General features: G+C 32.7%; 1 protein-coding gene across 4 annotated transcripts in view; it reads left to right on the top strand.

Annotated features, from left to right (window-relative positions):
- Positions 1–19,302, top strand: part of LOC150001962 (receptor-type tyrosine-protein phosphatase zeta-like) — a 210,395-nt gene that overhangs the window by 170,924 nt on the left and 20,169 nt on the right. For 2 of the 4 annotated variants that reach the window (XM_090287427.1, XM_090287429.1), the window contains exons 13-17: positions 5,429–5,573; positions 12,879–12,970; positions 15,513–15,598; positions 18,032–18,052; positions 18,214–18,310. In XM_090287427.1, coding sequence (XP_090143553.1) covers positions 5,429–5,573; positions 12,879–12,970; positions 15,513–15,598; positions 18,032–18,052; positions 18,214–18,310 — 441 coding nt within the window. The remainder of the gene's footprint in view (positions 1–5,428; positions 5,574–12,878; positions 12,971–15,512; positions 15,599–18,031; positions 18,053–18,213; positions 18,311–19,302) is intronic. The other 2 variants (XM_090287428.1, XM_090287430.1) reach the window with 1 other exon arrangement.

Raw genomic sequence — 19,302 nt, 5'->3', positions numbered from 1 at the left:
TACTCATTACTTCAAATGAATGCTCAATATGTGTTTTTTGTTGTTTCTTATTAGAGTATTGTTGGCATGCTATATTTTATGTTTCAGTTGTACAACACAGTGATTCAACATTTATACACCTTACAATGCATCACCATAACAAGTCTATTTACTGTCTATCACTGTGCAAAGTTATTATAATATTTTTGACTATTTCCTGTGTTGTACACCACATCCCTGTGCTCTATTGATTTGATAACTGGAAGGTTGTTACTCTTACTCCCCTTCACCTTTTTCACCCATCTTCCCATCTCCTTCCCTTCTGGCAACCATCAGTTTGTTCTCTGAATCTATGAGTCTTTTCTGTTATGTTTGTTTTGGTCTTTAATTCTCTGCAAAAGAGATAATGTTTATTTATTGTCAATTTTTCATATTCTACAAGATGCCTGTTAAATGTGGGAGCGATTATGTGTGGTTAATACATTTTTAGTATACTGCTTTTTAAATGATATATTGGAGTGTGCTTTTATTAGATTATTTTAATTTTTGTATTTACTTATTTTAAAATAAATTGTAAATTAATTCTATTAAGTTATAAAATGGCCCTGGCTGGTGTGGCTCAGTCAATTGAGCGCCAGCCTGTGAACCAAAGGGTTACCAGTTTGATTCCCAGTCAGGGCACATCCCTGGGTTGCGGGCCAGGTCCCCAGTTGAGGGAGCATGAGAGGCAACCACACATTGATGTTTCTCTCCTCTTCTCTCCCTTCCCCTCTCTCTAAATATAAATAACAAAAATATTTTTTAATTACAAATGAATTATAAGTTCTGAGAGTAATATGATATAAGCACCTCTCTTTTTACTCCACTCCATGAAAAAGAATTACATAATTGGTACTGTTAGCTTAGGAAACTTTAAAAAGAAAATTCTATTACTAAGTTTTGAGAGTTAATGGCAAGATTTTTTTTTTAACAGGTTTTAATTTTTAAAAATTGTTTGATTACCTTGATGCCGCCTAAAGAGGGCAGTGTAAACTAACAAAACACAGCCTACTTTGTACTTGTTACACACTTTTCTGTTAAATAATGGGCATTATTAATATGCAGTTTGTGTATAGGTATTACATGACAAGATGTAAAACACTAGAACATTGTAGAAATGCATTTCATTTATTAACATATCTTATGCAAATTGGTTTATTGGACAGATGTTTCTTAGAGCACATTACTGACACTATATATAATACAGATGTTTGCTTTAAATACCAAAGAGAAAAAGGGAAATTCAATACCATTAAGCAAATTAAATACTATATAATTTTATCAAATTGATCATAAAATTTTATAAATTTTTAAAATTAAACTTTAAGGCGTTTTAAGATTAAAATGAAAATATTTAAATCATAACAGTAAGTTAAAAGATAGGCTAAAGTAACATCTTGCACTATTTTATTGCATAAAAGTGAACATTTGTAATACAGAACATAAACACTAATCTCAGTATATTTTCTCTCTTTTGTTATTTCCTTCCCCTTAATTAATTGTAGATTTTTCTTTAAGTACAGCAGCAATTAAAAGTTTTGATAGAGTAATTTTCCTAAGTATTCTGACTTAGTACTATATTTTAAAAAGATTTTATTTATTTATTTTTAGAGAGAGGGGAAGGGAGGGAAAAAGAGAAAGAGAGAGCCATCAATGTGTGGTTGCCTCTCACATGCCCCCAGCTGGGGACCTTGCCGGCAACCCAGGCATGTGCCCTGACTGGGAATAGAACCAGTAACCCTTTGGTTTGCAAGCCAGCACTCAACCCACTGAGCCACACCAGCCAGGGCAATACTATATTTGACATTGCATTCCATTTTAATAATTGTAACTTTATGTGAGAATAAATAATAAACTCATAGGTCAACATATTCAGTATTAGTAAATTATAGTACTTTTTAAAAAATGTTTTATTAGATGTCTTTTAAAGGAAAAGATTAGAAATCCATCTATTTTTCTGTCTCACTGGGTAGTGACATTAGTGAGATGTTCTTGCTAGATTATGCTTTTATGGGGAGACAATATATATAGGAAAATACCAAACCTAGAATTATTGACTAAAACTTAGCAATTTCTCTTCAATAAATTTTATTTGATTTAATTATTAAGAGTATGTTCTCCCAGTTATGAAGAGAAAACAATATGAATATTACATCCAACATCATCAAGTAATTTAATTTATGAATTAAATATGGTAAAACAAGATTAGGGAAGTTATGGCCTGTTTTTAAATCTGTAAAAATATCATACACAGTATGTCTTATCAAATAACTGAATATGCCACTTTATTAAGTGTATATAGACTATTTTGAAACTTATAATATGATTATTTTTAAAATGTAGAAAAACATACATGTTCACCAAATAATATAGGTAAGCCAGTTATTAGTATATGCAGTATATGACTGCATAAATCAGGACCCAAAGATTACTTGATCCAGGTCAATTAGGGAGTTAACACAAAACTGAGACTGGAAACCTGTGTTATTGGTGTCTGTGTCTTAGGACTAGGTATTTAAGACTGTAGACATTAATATATGTATATAATGGTCAATTTGTAAAATCAGAATTATACTGTTTTATTCTGAAAACATACTTTAAAATATTAATCTTAGCTATTGTCTTATCATTTAGGTAACTCACATATACTACTGAGACATATAAAAATAAATATTTTAGTCTCAATTAATGGATATAAAAATCAATACAACTAACTTTCATTATAATATACAAAGCAATCAGTTTATTATGTGCATTTTCATATAGTATCCACCTTGAATAAAATACCTAGGCTTCATAATAATATGTAATTACCATAAATTTTTTATTCTGTCTCCTCAATTAAAGGGTTTATTTTAAAACTAAACATGCCAGAAAAGTTAAGAGGAAGTCTATATACAAGACTATATATGTGTACATGTGTATGTATAGTGTGTATGTTATCTACTGTAAATTTGTTACATATTTTGTGTTATATCTTATGATCAGACATATCTCATGTATAAGTATGCACATCTAAAAATGAGATATGTATGTATTTACTTCTATACATACTGTTATGAATATATCTATATATACTTATATACATATTGTTATAAATATTGAAGACCTGTGTAATTATACAAGCTCACTTGGTATATAAATTAATATGCTTCATTTGTTCTCAAATTTTAATATGAACCAGAATCACCTGGAGGACTTGCTAAAACAGATTTCTGAGCCTTACCCACAGAGTTTCTTTTTCTTTTTATTGATTTTTAGAGAAAATTGAAGGAAGAGAGAGAAACATCAACTCGTTGTTTTACTTACGCATTCATTAATTGAATCTTTATGTGCCCTGACCAGGGATCAAGGCCACAACTTTGGTGTATGGGGGTGTGCTCCAACCAACTGAGCTACCTGGCCAAGGCCTCACAGAGTTTCTGATTCAGTATATTTGGGGTGCTTGGGACAGGTCCAGAATTTGCATTTTTAACAAGCTCCAGGTGAAGCCAATGCCGCTATTCTGGGGATGGCACTTCAAGAATGACTGATACGGAGAATAATATTAGTTACTAGGTACCGGAAACTTTGCTAAATGGATGATTTCATTTATTACCCACATACTTTCTATTTAGATAACAATGGTTACAGTAGAAAAAAATGTGAAGACAATTATGTATAAAACAAGGTGCTTTTGTAAATTTCATAAAGAAATTTTCAATGCATTCACCATCAGGTTAATTAGTTTTCTAGATGAGCCTCCTTATAATATGTAATTACCAGAGCACATGATTAACAAAATAGAAAGTAAACTTAGGCTTCTCTCACAAGAATATTAATTACAGCTCAGGTGTCAGTTGACTTAGACTATTTCCACTTTTCAGTTTTATGATTTTTAGACACATTTTTGAATTCTACATCTTTCTAGCTAATGCCCCCATTATAAAAACAAACATTTTGAGACATTTGGGTGTCATTTACATGCATTTGATCTGTATGAGTAGATTAAATTATTGGCCCTTTTTGCATCATCCAGTTACAGAAGGAAGCTAGTGTTTTAACTCTTGAGTTCTGTGCATTAGACATATTTTAATGCTCTGTTTATGAACTAATATTATTCTCAAAATATTTAAAATTCCATTGAGTCCCTTTGTGTCATATCACTAATAGTAAGGTTCTTAGTGTATAACAGCACCAATTGTGCCATTTGTGTAGGAAGCAGTGTAGACTCTAATGGAGAATTTAAATGTAGTTTTTCCAAATGTCTCCAGGTAGACAGGTAGTGGTGTCAGTGTCATCGTGGCAGAGCAGCTCTAATATTCAGGCCCCTTCATTTCCCACTGCACACACCTCAGAGTATGAGGGCAGGTGGTGTCTAGCCACTGACAGCCTGTGGTTGTGAAGCTCCTTTAACAACCTGGAAAAAAAGTTCCTAGAACAATAACACACCTGCTTGGTCACAAAAAGTAATCATTTGTCATCTTTTTAAATGAACTCAAAGAGAGAATTTTGCCTTTTTCATAATTTACATTTGCATATTTGAAAAGAATTTCTTAGATCTATCTAGTCCTTCAATTCATGTGCCATAGTATTTATATTTTTGATAGAGAAAAACAGTTGATAAGGACATTCAAAATAACATTTTAGAAGCATCCTGCATTTATTTTTATTTTTAATAGTTTATTGTTATTGCATTTTTATCTATTACCATTTATCCCCCTTATACCGTCTTCCACCTACACCCACCCTCTCCCCTCCACAATCACCACACGGTGGTCCATGTCCATGAGTTCTTTTTCTTTTTTGTTCAATCTCTCCACCCACCAGTGCCCCTCCCCCTACTCCCCAGAGGTGTCAGCCTGCTCTCCTATGAGTCTGTCTCTACTTTGCTTGTTATTCAGTATGTTCATTAGATTCCACATATGAGTGAAAGCATATGGTATTTGTATTTCTCTGACTAGCTTACATCATTTAACATAATGTTTCCTACATTTAAATTTTAAATAGTGTGCTGATTATCTTAGTGTAAGAAGAGTTACTCTAAGATTCTCTTTCAATGAAATTATTAACTGCTCCTAATTATTTACCTAATTGCAGGATTAAAAACAATTCCTTTAAAGTTAAGTTTGGAAAATCAGGATTTTATACGGTGATTCAATAAGTTGAACTGTTTTCCTGATTGTTTTATTTAAACAGTGGGTAGTTTTCTTATTTTACCTGGGTGCCAATCTCTGTTAGGATATTACAGGTCCTCAGCTCTGATTTTTAAATTTTGTTTTACTTAAATTGGCTTATAATCATAGACTTTATTTGCATCATAGAGTCAAACTTTTAAAGGTAAGAACACAGATGAAGACTGAAATTATTTGGTTGAATAATGTTGTAACTTGTATTTAAATAGCAACTCTCTCCATTTTCTCCAACACAGAGGCCAGTAATAGTAGCCATGAGTCTCGTATTGGTCTAGCTGAGGGGCTGGAATCCGAGAAGAAGGCAGTTATACCCCTTGTGATTGTGTCAGCCCTGACTTTTATCTGTCTAGTGGTTCTTGTGGGTATTCTCATCTACTGGAGGTAAGTCAAGTGTTTCTTTTGGAAATGTATTTCAGAAAGCTCAGACTTGTGCCTGTTTTTACCTGAAAGTTCTTCAAAGCATATTCAAAATTTCTTTTACTTGAGAGCTACCATTAATTTATCCAGGTAACTATGAATAGGTGAATTTTTAAATCCAGAAACATAACAATAAAATATTTGATTGTTCTTCATATGTCAGTCAAACAATTAAAGGTAGAATGGAAAACCTTTGGTTTGATAGTTCCACTTTCAGAATAATCTGACATTCAAACCTTGTCATGTTTAATATGAATCTAAGCCTCTCAACTTCAACGTTCCAACTGTTATAATTTCAAAAGTTACCATTTAGGAAAACAATTTTTTTAATCCTGATCTGAGGATATGTTTATTGATTTTTAGAGAGAAAGGGAGGGAAATAGAAACTGATCAGTTGCCTCCTGTACAGCTCCCTACTGGGGATTGAACCCACAACCTAGGTTTGTGCTCTGACTGAGAATCAAACCTGCAACATTATGTGGTGTGTAGGATGACATTCCAACAACTGAACCAGCTGGCCAGGGCAGGAAAACATAATTACTGATATAGTAAAAATAGTTTTTTAATAATAGAATTTTGTGCAAAAGGCATATAACCTGCATACTAAAAAAATAATAATAATAATAATAGTACCCCAAAAACACAAGTAAATATCAAGCAATTCAAATATAAATATAATTAGAAAATAAAGTTAATGACTATATTAAGATACATGGGATTTTAAAATTTATTCTAATTTTCTTTGAGGATGAAATTTAGCTTCAGTCTCATCAGTTACCTACATAAATCTTTAATAAAAAATCAAGGAAAATTGTACCCCTCACAAGCTTCCCATCCCATAGCAAGATGAACGTACAGCAAATTAGTAAGTTTAATAGGGATACAACATAAGTAGTATAACTGTTAAGACTGGGTCTGTTGGAAAACAAGGACTTTATGGTAATATAAGGAATCATATCTATAAACTAAGAAAGCACATAGCTTAGTACTTTATACTTCTGTTTTAAAAGAGAATTTTGTTCAAAATATCTATAATTAACTACTTTTTACTTAACATCTTTCTGTAAGGATGTATCACCACTTTCTGTGTTATCCCAAAATATATTCTCACATTTTATTCAAAAACAATTACTGTGTAAATTGACTTTCCATTTACCAAGGACTATGTTAATTACTATAGGAAAATATTTAAAAGTGATTGAAAGAATGACAGTCACTTCTGTCAAGAAATTTATGCTTATTGAAGAGAAATAATTTTTTAGTGGAAAATATCTAAAATATTACAAAAGTATATGCATGGCAGTCAAATCTCTAAAGCTAAATTTGTTCTAAAAGATATAATGAGATAAAGGTAAAAAAGACCAACTAATCTTGATAGGCCAGAACGGGCAAGATAAATGTAAAATGTAGTGCTGGAGTTGGGTAGAATTCAGAAAGTGCAGATAAAGGAGAAGTGCATTCCAGACAGGAGGGAAGACTAGGAAGCAGGATGAGCTGACTGTTTCTGAGTAGTGAGGCCTAGAGCGTGTCAGTGCATGTGGTTGTACATTGGTTGGCTAAGGTAGAATACTTCCATGGCCAACTGTATTTCCTACGTGACTTCCTTTAAAGAACAGAGTAGACTGCAAACTATGGAGAGCAGATCATACTTTTTTTATCCTACATGAGTTAGGTGTCTATTTTGTCCATAACATGATACAAACCAAGATGCTTTCTTCAGTAATTTTTATAGTTGCCAATGACTCTTTTCACAAAAGATTCTGTGTTCAACAAAGTCCCAGTAACACTGTACAGAATTCATACATGTTTGCTCTTCATTTTACTTTTCTTTCCACTACACTTGTTAGCCTACCTTCTTACTAACATTGATACCATGTTTATTTAGATGACTGGTTTATATCTAATCTAATTTTCTCTGCCAAATCAATTTTTGAAGTTAGTGAGAATTGGGGTTAAACAAACTCAAAATAAGATGGAAAACAGGACCAAATTCTACTTCATAGTAAATAGTGTTAGAATAAGCTTGCAATAAAAATGTCAGATGGTTTATAGTTATAATGTTGAAATGATTATAATGAGTCTTCTAATCTGTTACTTAATATTTTGTTAATTTTATATGAATTTGAAAATGACTCATTCAATATTATTTGATATTTCATGGAAAATTAAATTTTGGAGTTCTTTTATCTTCTATTAATGAGTCATTCTATCTGTAATATGCAGAGAAAAAAGATAAAATTGCAAGTTTTGACAATATAATTTGACCTTCACCAATAACATGTTTATCTTTTCCTCTCAGATAACACTTTATGTACCTTGAATACAGAGTACATTAGCACTCTGATATTTTCATGTATATTTTATATATAACTATCAAATGTTCTGATAAGATCTGTCACTCTTACTTAGCCATTTCAGAATTTAATATATCTGTCCTAACTCACATTCACTTGGAGTTAAATAACATTGAGATGTGACTTTTTATATCAGTAATACAGTAGGGATATCATTTGCTAAATCACCAAATGCAATTGTTAGTGCATTCTTCAAGGTTTGTGCACATTATCCAAATACCAGTGCAAATGTATTGTAAACAAAATGCTTTCACTGAGTAAGTTAGAAACATTTTAGGCCTTCCTGGATACTGCAGCCTGTGGAAAGGTTTAAAGGTCATACCAACAAGAGTTCTAATGGTAACATGGTGCTTATAAGTTTTTTCAAGTTTATATATTTAAATATTTTTATAACCTAGTTTTTGGAGAAACTATAACCTCAGAGTGTTATGAAAAATTATCTCTTTTGTCTGATTTACCTAACTGTTTTGTGTAAACTTTGAGAGGAAGTACATTGTAGCAGGAACACAGAACAAACTAGAGGTGATAAAATCTAGGTCCCTTTCTCAGTTCAGCCTGGCACTTGTTATATGGTCTTGGCATGTCACTGATCCATCTAAGAATTAATTTTCTCTTTTGGCCATTTGGAGGAGGATTACTAGATAATCATAAAGATTTCAGTCAGACCATCTTTAGGGATTTTGTCATGAATACATCATGATGAGTATTGTTTCATATGTGTATATATATCTAAAAAAATTGAATAATAATTATACATTCCTAGCTTTCAATTCTAAATGCTTACTGTGATGAAAAGGTGTAAATTAAATAATCAGATTAACATTGATTGATAGGGCCTATGTCTACAAGTTTAAAACAGTCATCACTTTTTTCTTCATGGCTGAGTGATAATTAGCAGGAGACATAGTTATCAACACTTAGCACATAGATATGAAGACATTTACTGCTTATACAGAACAGATGGACTATAGATATTGAATCTTCTGATCCATTAAGAAATATGCCTTGAAATTATTTTCCAGATGTTTTAAGGTATATTTACATGAGCCAAGTTGTAAGTTTCTAAAGTATAAACTTACTTCAGTGAGGAAAATTTTCAAAAAGTTATTTTTAAAGAAGGCAAAGGGTAAAGTTTTTAGAACATTTTTAGTTGTTAGAATCTGAAAAAAATACCAAAGGTATTTTGACAAAACAACATTCCCTCAAAAGCCAGATACAAAAGAACTGTCAGTAGACACATTGTTTTGGCTGAGGGTGGGGAGACAGGAAAAAAAAGCATTTCCAACACTCTCTTTTGATCTTAAATTTAAATTTGTGGGCTATTGAGTGAAGTTACCAGCACAGAAAAACAGCCTTCCAGCAAATATCATGCTGCCTTTTAAGTAGAAAGTCACTTCCCAGGTGAGGCTGTCCTCTATAGCATACCTAAGCAATATAGGGATGCTCTTCATCCAGAATTTGTCCTGCACTGTTTCAATCTTTCCCACTCTCAAGATTTTTGGCATGATTTATTAAGTTCTTTTGTCACTAGTAAATGCCAGTAACATTATTGGACGACTTATTTTTTAAAGCCAAAGAATATCTGATTACATAGCTGAAATAAGTGGAGTTGGTATTTACCCAGATACTGTAGTAAACATGTTAGACATATCAATGTACTTTAATTTACCTTTTCTATTTTCAGATGCTGCCTTCTTCCTATTCTCCTAGACACACCCTCTATCAGTTTACTCATCTACTCATTCATCCATTCAGTCATCTTTCTCTAGGTCTATATTCCACCTCTCCCTCCCAAATATTTTGAGATTTTAAGTTATTTCATTTGAAACTCAGGTAGACAAGAGAGTCTAGAATGCAGCTGTGAAAAACTTACGGTTGGTGGGTTTACTTGCTCCTGAAAAGCCATCTCACCATTCGACATTTAACGCTTATTATACCCCTGTTGGCTCTTTATAAGTCAAAATACTTGTCCCATCTCCTTCAAAAAATGTAATAGAAATAAAACAAATATATTGCAAAATAATTACCCTAACCTCTAATTAATGAGTATTTAAAATAAAACAGTGGAGAATAACGTCCAGTGAAGTGAAGGTCAACTTGAATTGGTTAAGCATATTTTTCAAAACAGTCTTTCTAAAGGCAATTGTGAGTGTAAGTTTGTGTTGGGTGCAGTGAAAACAGAAACTGAAGTGCTAGAGTCTCTTAGGAGGTGAGAGGCTGATTCACAGGGAAGATGCCACCGAGCTGTCTTCAGGGAGGACAGTGTTTGCCTGGCATTTTGGTGAGTGAGGCATTTGGTCACAAGGAAAACAATGTTTAAAGCAGGGAGAGGAAATACTGAGTTAGGGCAGAACAAGGCATGTTCAGTGTTCTACAACTTGTTAGTATTATTGAAGTACAAATGTCAAAAAGGGTGTGGACCATAGATAGGCAGGGCATACATACTGGAAGATCTTGGGTACCATAAGCTAAAAATCTGTATGTACATATTCAGAGCCAGTGTGTCAAAGTAATAGGGAGACAGATTTTTGACTTGATATATAAGAAAGATTTCAACAATAAGAAGTATTAACAGTGGAACAAGAAGACCTCCCCTTTGGTACCCTTTGGAGTTCCTTAGAAGGGAATGAGTTTTGAATTAGTATAAGAAAAAAATATCTAGCAACTAAAAATGACTCATAAAGAAGTGAGCTCCTTGTTACTGAAGATATTGAAGCTGTACCTTCTTTATATGTCAAAGATGTCGAAGAGATCTGTATAGCTGTGATATCACAATAACTCTCCATGCATTTTATAAATTTAGGATTCATTAAAAATGGATAGAAGCCCTTTTACTGGCTTCTATAACCATATTTTAGAGGATTGGGATTTTATTCAGTGATCTTAAAAAGCAAGTATCAAACCCAGTGTTTCCATATCAATGTGTCAGAATATGCTACATCTGTAATTGCACAGATAAGCCCAACTTTCCCTATAGTTTCCGCTCCAATCTGCTTTCAGTTGCACTCAAAGGTGGAATTTCAATAGGATGGTTTCTTTGTCTTGAAACCTGTGGCCCTTATCCCTCCATTCCTCATTATTCTGTTATCTCTCCACTTTGCAGGATGTAAACCTAGCTCATTGTCCCTTTGACACTTGATTCTACATCCACTTACCTTCCTCCTGCACCACCTGTTCTCTTTTAAAGACATTCTTGTGTTCTCTCCATTATTTGTCTTCTCAGGTTAGATTATCAAAGGCTTATCACATCCAGCAGAGGCTAGGTTTGCTATGAACATTGTTACTTTTGGAATTTTTTCTAGTGACGTGAAGGTTACAAATAAACTATATAATGTTACATAATTCCTACTGATAGCAGTGAATTCATTGAACAATATTTGCGGGCACCTACAGCATGCCAGTCACTGTTCTTAGCACTGAAGACTAACACTGCAGTGATTAAGACAAGGGACATTCTGATGAGGAAGTACCAACTAAAAACATATATGACAAATGAACAAATACAAAAATAAGGCGTGGTGTTTCATACAGTGATAAATGCCCCAAAGCAAACAAAAAGGCAAAGAATAGTGGCTTGGTGGGCTGGGCTGGTGTTTTTAGCTAGCACTGTCAGAGAAGGACTCTCAGAGGAAGTGGCATTTGAGCCAGTGCAAAACTGATGGGAAGGAGGAAGGTGGCCAGAGGGAACAGCAAGAGCCAAGGCCTTGAGATGGTACTGACAGCCCTCCTCAAATGAAAAAGAGAGGAGCCATGAGGACCAGAGCCCAGCAGGTGAGGGAAGGAGTTGTGGGAGATGAGACTGCTGAAGCAGGCAGGGGCCAGGTCATGGAAAGTCTTAGAGTCTTTAATGAAATCTCAGTCTCATTCCAATGGGGAGCCATTGAGGAATTTATGCAGAGAACTAATAACTGAAAAAACATCACAATTTAGGTATGTCATATAAAAAGAAATGTTATGTTAAAGTTCATTAGAATAAATATCTTGTACCTTGAAGCTTTTAAATGAGAAATGAGATTGGCGTTTTTACTCAAACAGATATTTCTATTTAAACTTAACTACTCATGAATAATACTTCAAAGTAATTAAATGACTCATAAGAGTGTCATTATAAATTTTAATTATCTAAATTATTTAAGTATGGTTTGCATTAGTGTACAGCTGCAGTTGGGTCTTTGCTCTTCTCAGTAGTCAGCACTGTGCTCTTACCAGATGTTACTCTTACTATCAGAAATGAAAATAGATTCAGGTGACATTGTAGGTCATACTTGTCATTGATTCCAAATGTACTTCTCAAAACCCTCATCAACAAGGCTTGCATCTGGTGGAAAAGAAAATCACCCCTGGTTTTGGTTATATGCTCATTATTTCCTCACTTTGTTCTGTCATTAATATATTATCATACAGTATAAAGCTGCCTGCATTTTCACTAAAATGTTACCACTGCGAAAATTTCACTGCTACATGGTCATAGCTTGCTGCCTTTCCTAGCAGCTGAATATGCTCAGAGGGACCTGGTCTGGGAAATATTTAATGAAAATAGCTTTGGACATGCTTTCTTTCCCACTGTGGTCCTGTCCAAGGGGGCAGGATGCTGGTATACAGCAACAGTGGAAGAGTGACTAGGGCACTGAGTTGTTCTGTCTCAGCAAAGCACTGCTTGGCACCAACTACAACGTCAAATGCCATCTCTGCTTTCAGCGTATCTGATATCTGCTCGCTCTTCTGCATCTGGTACAGGTAAAGCTGAGATAAATTTGGAGACCATACATTGCTTTAATACCTTGCGTTTTATAAAATAGATACAGATTTCAACTTATGTTTGTTTCTGAAAATTTCCATTATGATTTTCAAGCAAATCAATTTGTCTTATTATCTGTGATGGCTGAAAATATAAATTGCTTTCTTGCCTTTCCAGGAAATGCTTCCAGACAGCACACTTTTATTTGGAGGATAGTACTTCCCCTCGAGTAATATCCACACCTCCAACCCCTATCTTTCCAACTTCAGGTAATAGCTTAATGTGTGACCATGAGTAGCTGATAGATGTTGAATGAGAAGCAAAATGTTGGAAGGTTTGTCCTTATTGGAGTACTTTGAAAATGGCTATAATATACTTTAGTAAATATTTGTGTTGCTCAGAATATGTATTACGGCATGTATCAGGCACCCAGGTGTATAACTTGATCTCAGAAATTTTGAACATTCTTAACCATACCCGTGATGTGGAAAAGTAATTTATAACTGTTCAGGTGTCATATGATAAAGAACATAAACATTTATAGCAGTAACATCTTAGTTAAGAATAATGCTGAGCTTTGGTCATTTCAACTACTTTAATGAAAGCTAAACAAAAGCAGACTAAATCAATGCAGTAGGGTGGATAAGACAACAAAAATCAGGATAAAATTTTGTTTTTATCAGATCATTTGAGTTTATGTGAGAAAAAGTTTCTTAACTATATTAGAAAAAAACATTAACTACTTTTTATCAGAACTAATCTGGTTAACAATATCCAAGAATTAGCCAGTGTCATTTTCATTAAGATACCCACTGACCCTAGAGTTCACACTATCACTAAATTCACAGATACTTATTTAATTAACATTGTGTAACACCTCAGAATAAAAATGATAACCAAAAAGGAATTGTCTAGAAATGGGTGGCCTATGGAAGAAGCATGGATACAGGACGAGATAAGGATATGGAGAGTCACCAAATTGGGGAAAACAAAAGAAAAATTCATCCACATGACCATTTTGCAGAAGCCTCTTTTTAAATTTTTTGGTGCTATATGTGTTATTGCTAAAGACCCAATTTCTACCTGATATTATCTTCTGAAATTTCATGATTTAAAAAATAGAAGAAAAAAAGAGAGAAACATTTTCTTTGTAATTTTCAATAGGCATAGGAATCAGAAATGTTTGGCTCTTTCCTATCTTTCATCAACCCTATGTCTTTAATTGCTACTGTCATTTCTCTTTTTCTAGTTTTTATTAAACTTCTGTGTATTTAGTTTAGTACAGCACAGTTTCTCATTAACATATTAAGAATTTTGAGACTGACAGCTCTGTTATCTATTGCATTTTGATTCCCTTCACTTTCAAACATACCTGTCATACATACCTTATCAGCATTGGTGTGCAAATTAACCATAATATTATCCAGCACAGGTTATTACTAACAATATATAAAGTAATCCAAAATCAGGACCTTCTTGAGGAAATCCGAAATCCCTGTTCTACTTTTCAGAATAGTGATCAAAGGCATGTACTCGTTTAGCCTTCAGCTCTTAAAAATGCACTCCTGATCACCCAAATATGTACATTTTCACATCAAATCAGAAAATAAAAAGATATGCTGGTCTCACTCACTTGCAGACTGATTTATTAAAGAAATTACCAAAATAACCTAACTGTAAATAAAAAGTAATTATTTTGCTTGTGCAAAGCAGTTACCTATACAGTATAATATCAATGGGTAGAAGGACCTCGGGTAGAAGGACCTCTATTAGAAGAACCAGTGATTTTGACATGACAAATTATTTTTGGTTTCTTTTCTGTTTATGAAAGTTACATTCAGGCAAGATCATTCTGTAGATGTGAAGATTGAATTACATCTTTGTCCAGTGTTTCTTAAGCTTAACTGGCTACTTCGATTTTAATATTCAGGTACAGACATCTAAGAGGGAGAACAGATGGATTCTAATTTTTTTTAAATCAAGAAATTCTTAATAACTGAAGCTTGAAAATATTAAATGGCCTAGATGCTGAACATCTGTTAATGTAAAAACTGTTTCTAGTGAAATATGTTTGATGTTTCCTTGTCAGAGAAATCACTTGTGAAATTGCATACTGTGAACTAGTAATATGTTTAATCTGAGAAAATTTTTACAGGAATAAAAACAGAGCCAGTTGAAATAATTTGTCCTCTTCACAATTAATTTACAGATGCATTGACTTTGTTTATGTAGCATATCTTCAAATTAAAATTTTTGAAATAGTCAAGATTCAAAGTCCCACAGATTTTTTACATCATTTTCAATGAATAGTCTATATATAAATGTTCTCTATTACTTATAAAGTGAGGAGAAAATGTTTTAAACTGGAAAAGCCAGATTATTTAACTGTAAGACATTAACTATACAATTTTATAAAACTGAAATGGCACTACATATCATGTTTAGTCTATGGTAAAATTGATAGCATATTATATCCTTATTTTTCCATAGAATTTTCATGCAACTTCTACTCATGTTAGAGAAAGTTACCCTGATAGAAGTGAAGCTTTGGTGGTATTTATAATTTAACATTGAGAATTAACTCTTTCCTCTTTAAAGTAGGAACAGCAAAGAGATTCCTGATCAAATCAGAATTTAAAAATGCAGATTTTGATTGATAGTAACCACAGAGAAAATTGGAAATTTGGATTATAAGAATACTTAAAGTTTGAGGATGTTTTAGAAGAAGGAATCTTAAAAATCTTTATAAATGAGAGGCACATTCATTTAAGTTGAATTATCCTTTCCAACCTCATTTTTTTATTCACTTAGATGATGTTGGAGCAATTCCAATAAAGCATTTTCCAAAGCATGTTGCAGACTTACATGCAAGTAGTGGGTTTACTGAAGAATTTGAGGTATGATTTTACTATATCTATTTTAAGTAATATGGAAAATAGCAAATTTAAAAGATCTAGCAATAGACTATTTCTTGACATAATGACATTAAAACCATTTTCATTTCTCATGAGATTATTAGTTCCATAATCACTATGTATTTAGAAGATGTGTCATTGTTATCACATTATTTAGAAAATTTGTTTTCCATTTTAAAAAGTCATGTACTAGTGGAAAAATTTTAAAACATCGTTAATACTGGTACATAAAATACAGAACTTCAGCATTCATTTTAAAAATAATCTGCATTAGTAACAGATTCCTTTTATTTTTCTAAATTATATAATTTACACTAAACTACAAAATTGCATGCTTTTCAGTCAAAGTACATACAAACTCAATTATAAATATTGTACCCATATAATACAGAAATGTTTATTATACAGCTGTCATAAATATTATACAAAGTAAAATTTCATCTTCTTCTCAAGAAAATATACATTTCTAAAAAATCATTTAAACTTTATAATTAGTGAAATTTGTTCTAGTAATATCCCTTAAAATACTTTAGATAGGTCAGAGAAATATGCCCACTGAGCTATCAGTTTAGCAGATTTTTCAAAATAAGGAAATTTATTGTACTAGATGATTCTACATTCAACCAACTCTGGAAGTTATTTGTTTTTATTTCATTCATATTACTGATGAAATCAACTTCCACAGAGTAAATTAACAACTAATAAATAGCAGGGCTGGAATTCAAACCTAGATCTGTGATTTTAAAGTTCATATTCTTTCCATTCCAGCAAGCTAGGCTTCTTCAGCCCCCCTCCCTTGACCCCGCCCCTCTAGGAAGTATCTCATTGCTTTTCTGTCTTCCCCCTAAGCCCCCAAGTACTCTTGGACCTCTTCTGTGAAGCACTTTGAGCTCTGATCCTGATCAGAGAGGGTTCTACCTTTCCAATGCACCAGCAACTTCTCCCCAGGAGTCACATCAACCAAGATATATTTAGGGAAGGAAGGTGCCATAGATTAGAAAGCTTTAAAAAATCACAAGAAAAAGAAGTGAAATGTAATATGGTTTTACTAAATTAAGCATAGTCAATTCATTTAATCTTAAAAGAAACCTAAGTCATAGCTACATTGAATAAGAAACAGTGTGAGATAATGACTAAGTAGAGTAGAATAATAGCAAGAATTATGTATTTAAAACATCAAATTAATTTTTCTTACCTTAGGAGAGGTTACTGGGTGTTATGATGTTAACTCATAAAGGCTATCAGGCTCACATCAAACAAAATCATAATTGAAAGAGGGAGAATGTGTCCAGAACAGGTCTAATTTCCCAAATGTTAAAAACCATAAGGAAAAAGAAACAATTTGTAATAAAGTTGCTGATAGCCTTTGCGCAAAAGCAGATTTATAGCTTTTACAACTATAAAATCATTTTGAATATTATCAAGCTATTTGTAATGATGAAATTAATAAAACTCAAAATGTATTTTCTTAATTCTGTTGCTTTTAACTCACAGTCTGAGTCAAGAACTGCTTCATTAACTTAATAATTATCTTAATAACTAATAATGCTACACCTCTTAAGTGGTTCATATATTAAATAGTTTTTAAATCTAGAATCAGAGTGACTTATGCAAAAAAAAAAAAAAAAAAAAGCCTCAAAAGCTTATTTGGAGAGAGGCTGAGCAACTTGCTGATGAATCAGATTTATACTTGGATTATACATGTTCTCAAAAATTATAAGGCTCTCATGTTATTATTTTAATGTTAAATAACTGTGAATTCCTCAAAACATCTCTAAAGGGGATTTTAGTTCACATTAAAAGATAATTGCCAAAAGTAATTTTTCTATACCCATTAAAGTCAAAATTAAAAAGAGGTCTACTGATTAAATATATAGAAGGTAATGCTATCTAAAGTTTTATTTCAAAATAAACTAGAATCTATGATTTAAAAGTTTTTGGAAATTTTTAATATTTTGATAGCCTTAAATTTCTTACAAACCACCTAATAGGAAGCGGTTTATTCTTTAAAATCACTCAAATAAACAAAAATATGTATCACTAATTCAGAGTTTCAAATAGTGCTACAGTGATCAAATTACATTTGGATATTAGCAAATTTGACTAATATGATAAAATATGTCATCAAAATATGGTTTTTCTCATCTGTATTTTTAAAAATTTATATTATTATCTCACTGTCCTTTTAAAAAATGATAATTTTCCTCGTACATAATTTTAAAGTTCCAAATTGTTTGAAATTTTGATTTGCATGCATCTGTTTGAAACATTCTGTTTTGTTAGTATTTGACAAATGTATTTATTGCATGATCATAGTTTTCCATTGTAATCCTAATATGAACGCTTTTTTTTCTCATTTGTCGTGTGCTGTGGAATTTGATTTCTTTACTTTTTTGGCATTCATTCCCTCATTAGACACTGAAAGAGTTTTACCAGGTAAGGCATTATTTCACTGCATTTTCTTTTAGCCAAGAAATAGTTGTAACATGTAAAAAAAATTTCGGATAGACTATTTTGTTTGTTTTGTCTTATTATATTTTAAGGCACTTTGTTTGAAAGGATACGTGTTAAATGTTGTACAAACAATTTCTTTGCAGGAAGTGCAGAGCTGTACTGTTGACTTAAGTATTACAGCAGACAGCTCCAATCACCCAGACAACAAGCACAAGAACCGATACATAAATATCGTTGCCTGTAAGTGTGTCCTTAAGTCAGCCCTGACTTTGTTATCACTGTCATCGCTGTGCCTTTAAACAATGTCCTGAAACCTTCTGAGAGCAGGCTCACAGTAGCTGTCTCAGGACCTTTGTTTCAGGGAATAAGATTTGGGTTAGATAATACATCACCTATATCACTCCAATTTAAATACATTCTGCAATTAATGTCACCTGTTTCTTTTAAATAAACTAAATTTTAATCCATTCCTTTCTTCAAGTCCCATGGACTGTAGATTTGTTCTTATGGTTTCTGTCATTATTTATATTCCATGGTCCTATTTTCACTTGAGATCTTCTCACCATTATGTGAATTTATTAGCCAAGTTATATTTACTTCAGACTTTATTTTTTCTGTCCACCATTTTCTCCCTCTCTTGCCTTTCTTCCTGGGGTCTTAAAAAGGATTCGTTGGATTCCTTCTTTCTCTTAATTTTCTTAGCTGTGTCTCTCTTTTTATTTTCAATGAGCAGCTATCAGCCTGTTTTCCTTAATGCAAGTTTACCTGTTTTTCCTATGAAATTACCATCTTTCTGTCATCTTTCTTAATTGAAGTATAATTGACATTACAACATTATACGAGCAGCATGTGTACAACATAACAACTCAAATTGACATGCAACACCTCTTACTTACATCTCTTCCCTCTCATTTTTGTATATATTTCCTCCCCTTCATCTCTTACAGTCTATCTTCGTTCCCCCTTCCTGAAACTTCTATTTGCATTGCTTTTTCTATATTCTGTGTTCTTCCCTAGATTCATATTATCATGGGATTATTGCGAGCTTGGTTATTTAAATTCTGGCTCCATTCTAATTTCTACAAGCCAATGAAGCTGCACTCTCCTCCCTTTTATTATCACATTTTTCTAAATATTTGCTTAGGTGCTGCCTTTCTTTCCACAGGCCTTACACCAATTTTTATATTTTTAGTAGAAGGGTCTGCTTCATGTTTGTCTTCCTCAACTGAAGC

Source organism: Furipterus horrens, unplaced genomic scaffold (assembly GCF_987537825.1).
Source record: "Furipterus horrens unplaced genomic scaffold, mFurHor1.1.pri manual_scaffold_9, whole genome shotgun sequence".
Lineage (NCBI taxonomy): Eukaryota > Metazoa > Chordata > Mammalia > Chiroptera > Furipteridae > Furipterus > Furipterus horrens.
This window is presented reverse-complemented; position numbering and strand designations above follow the sequence as displayed.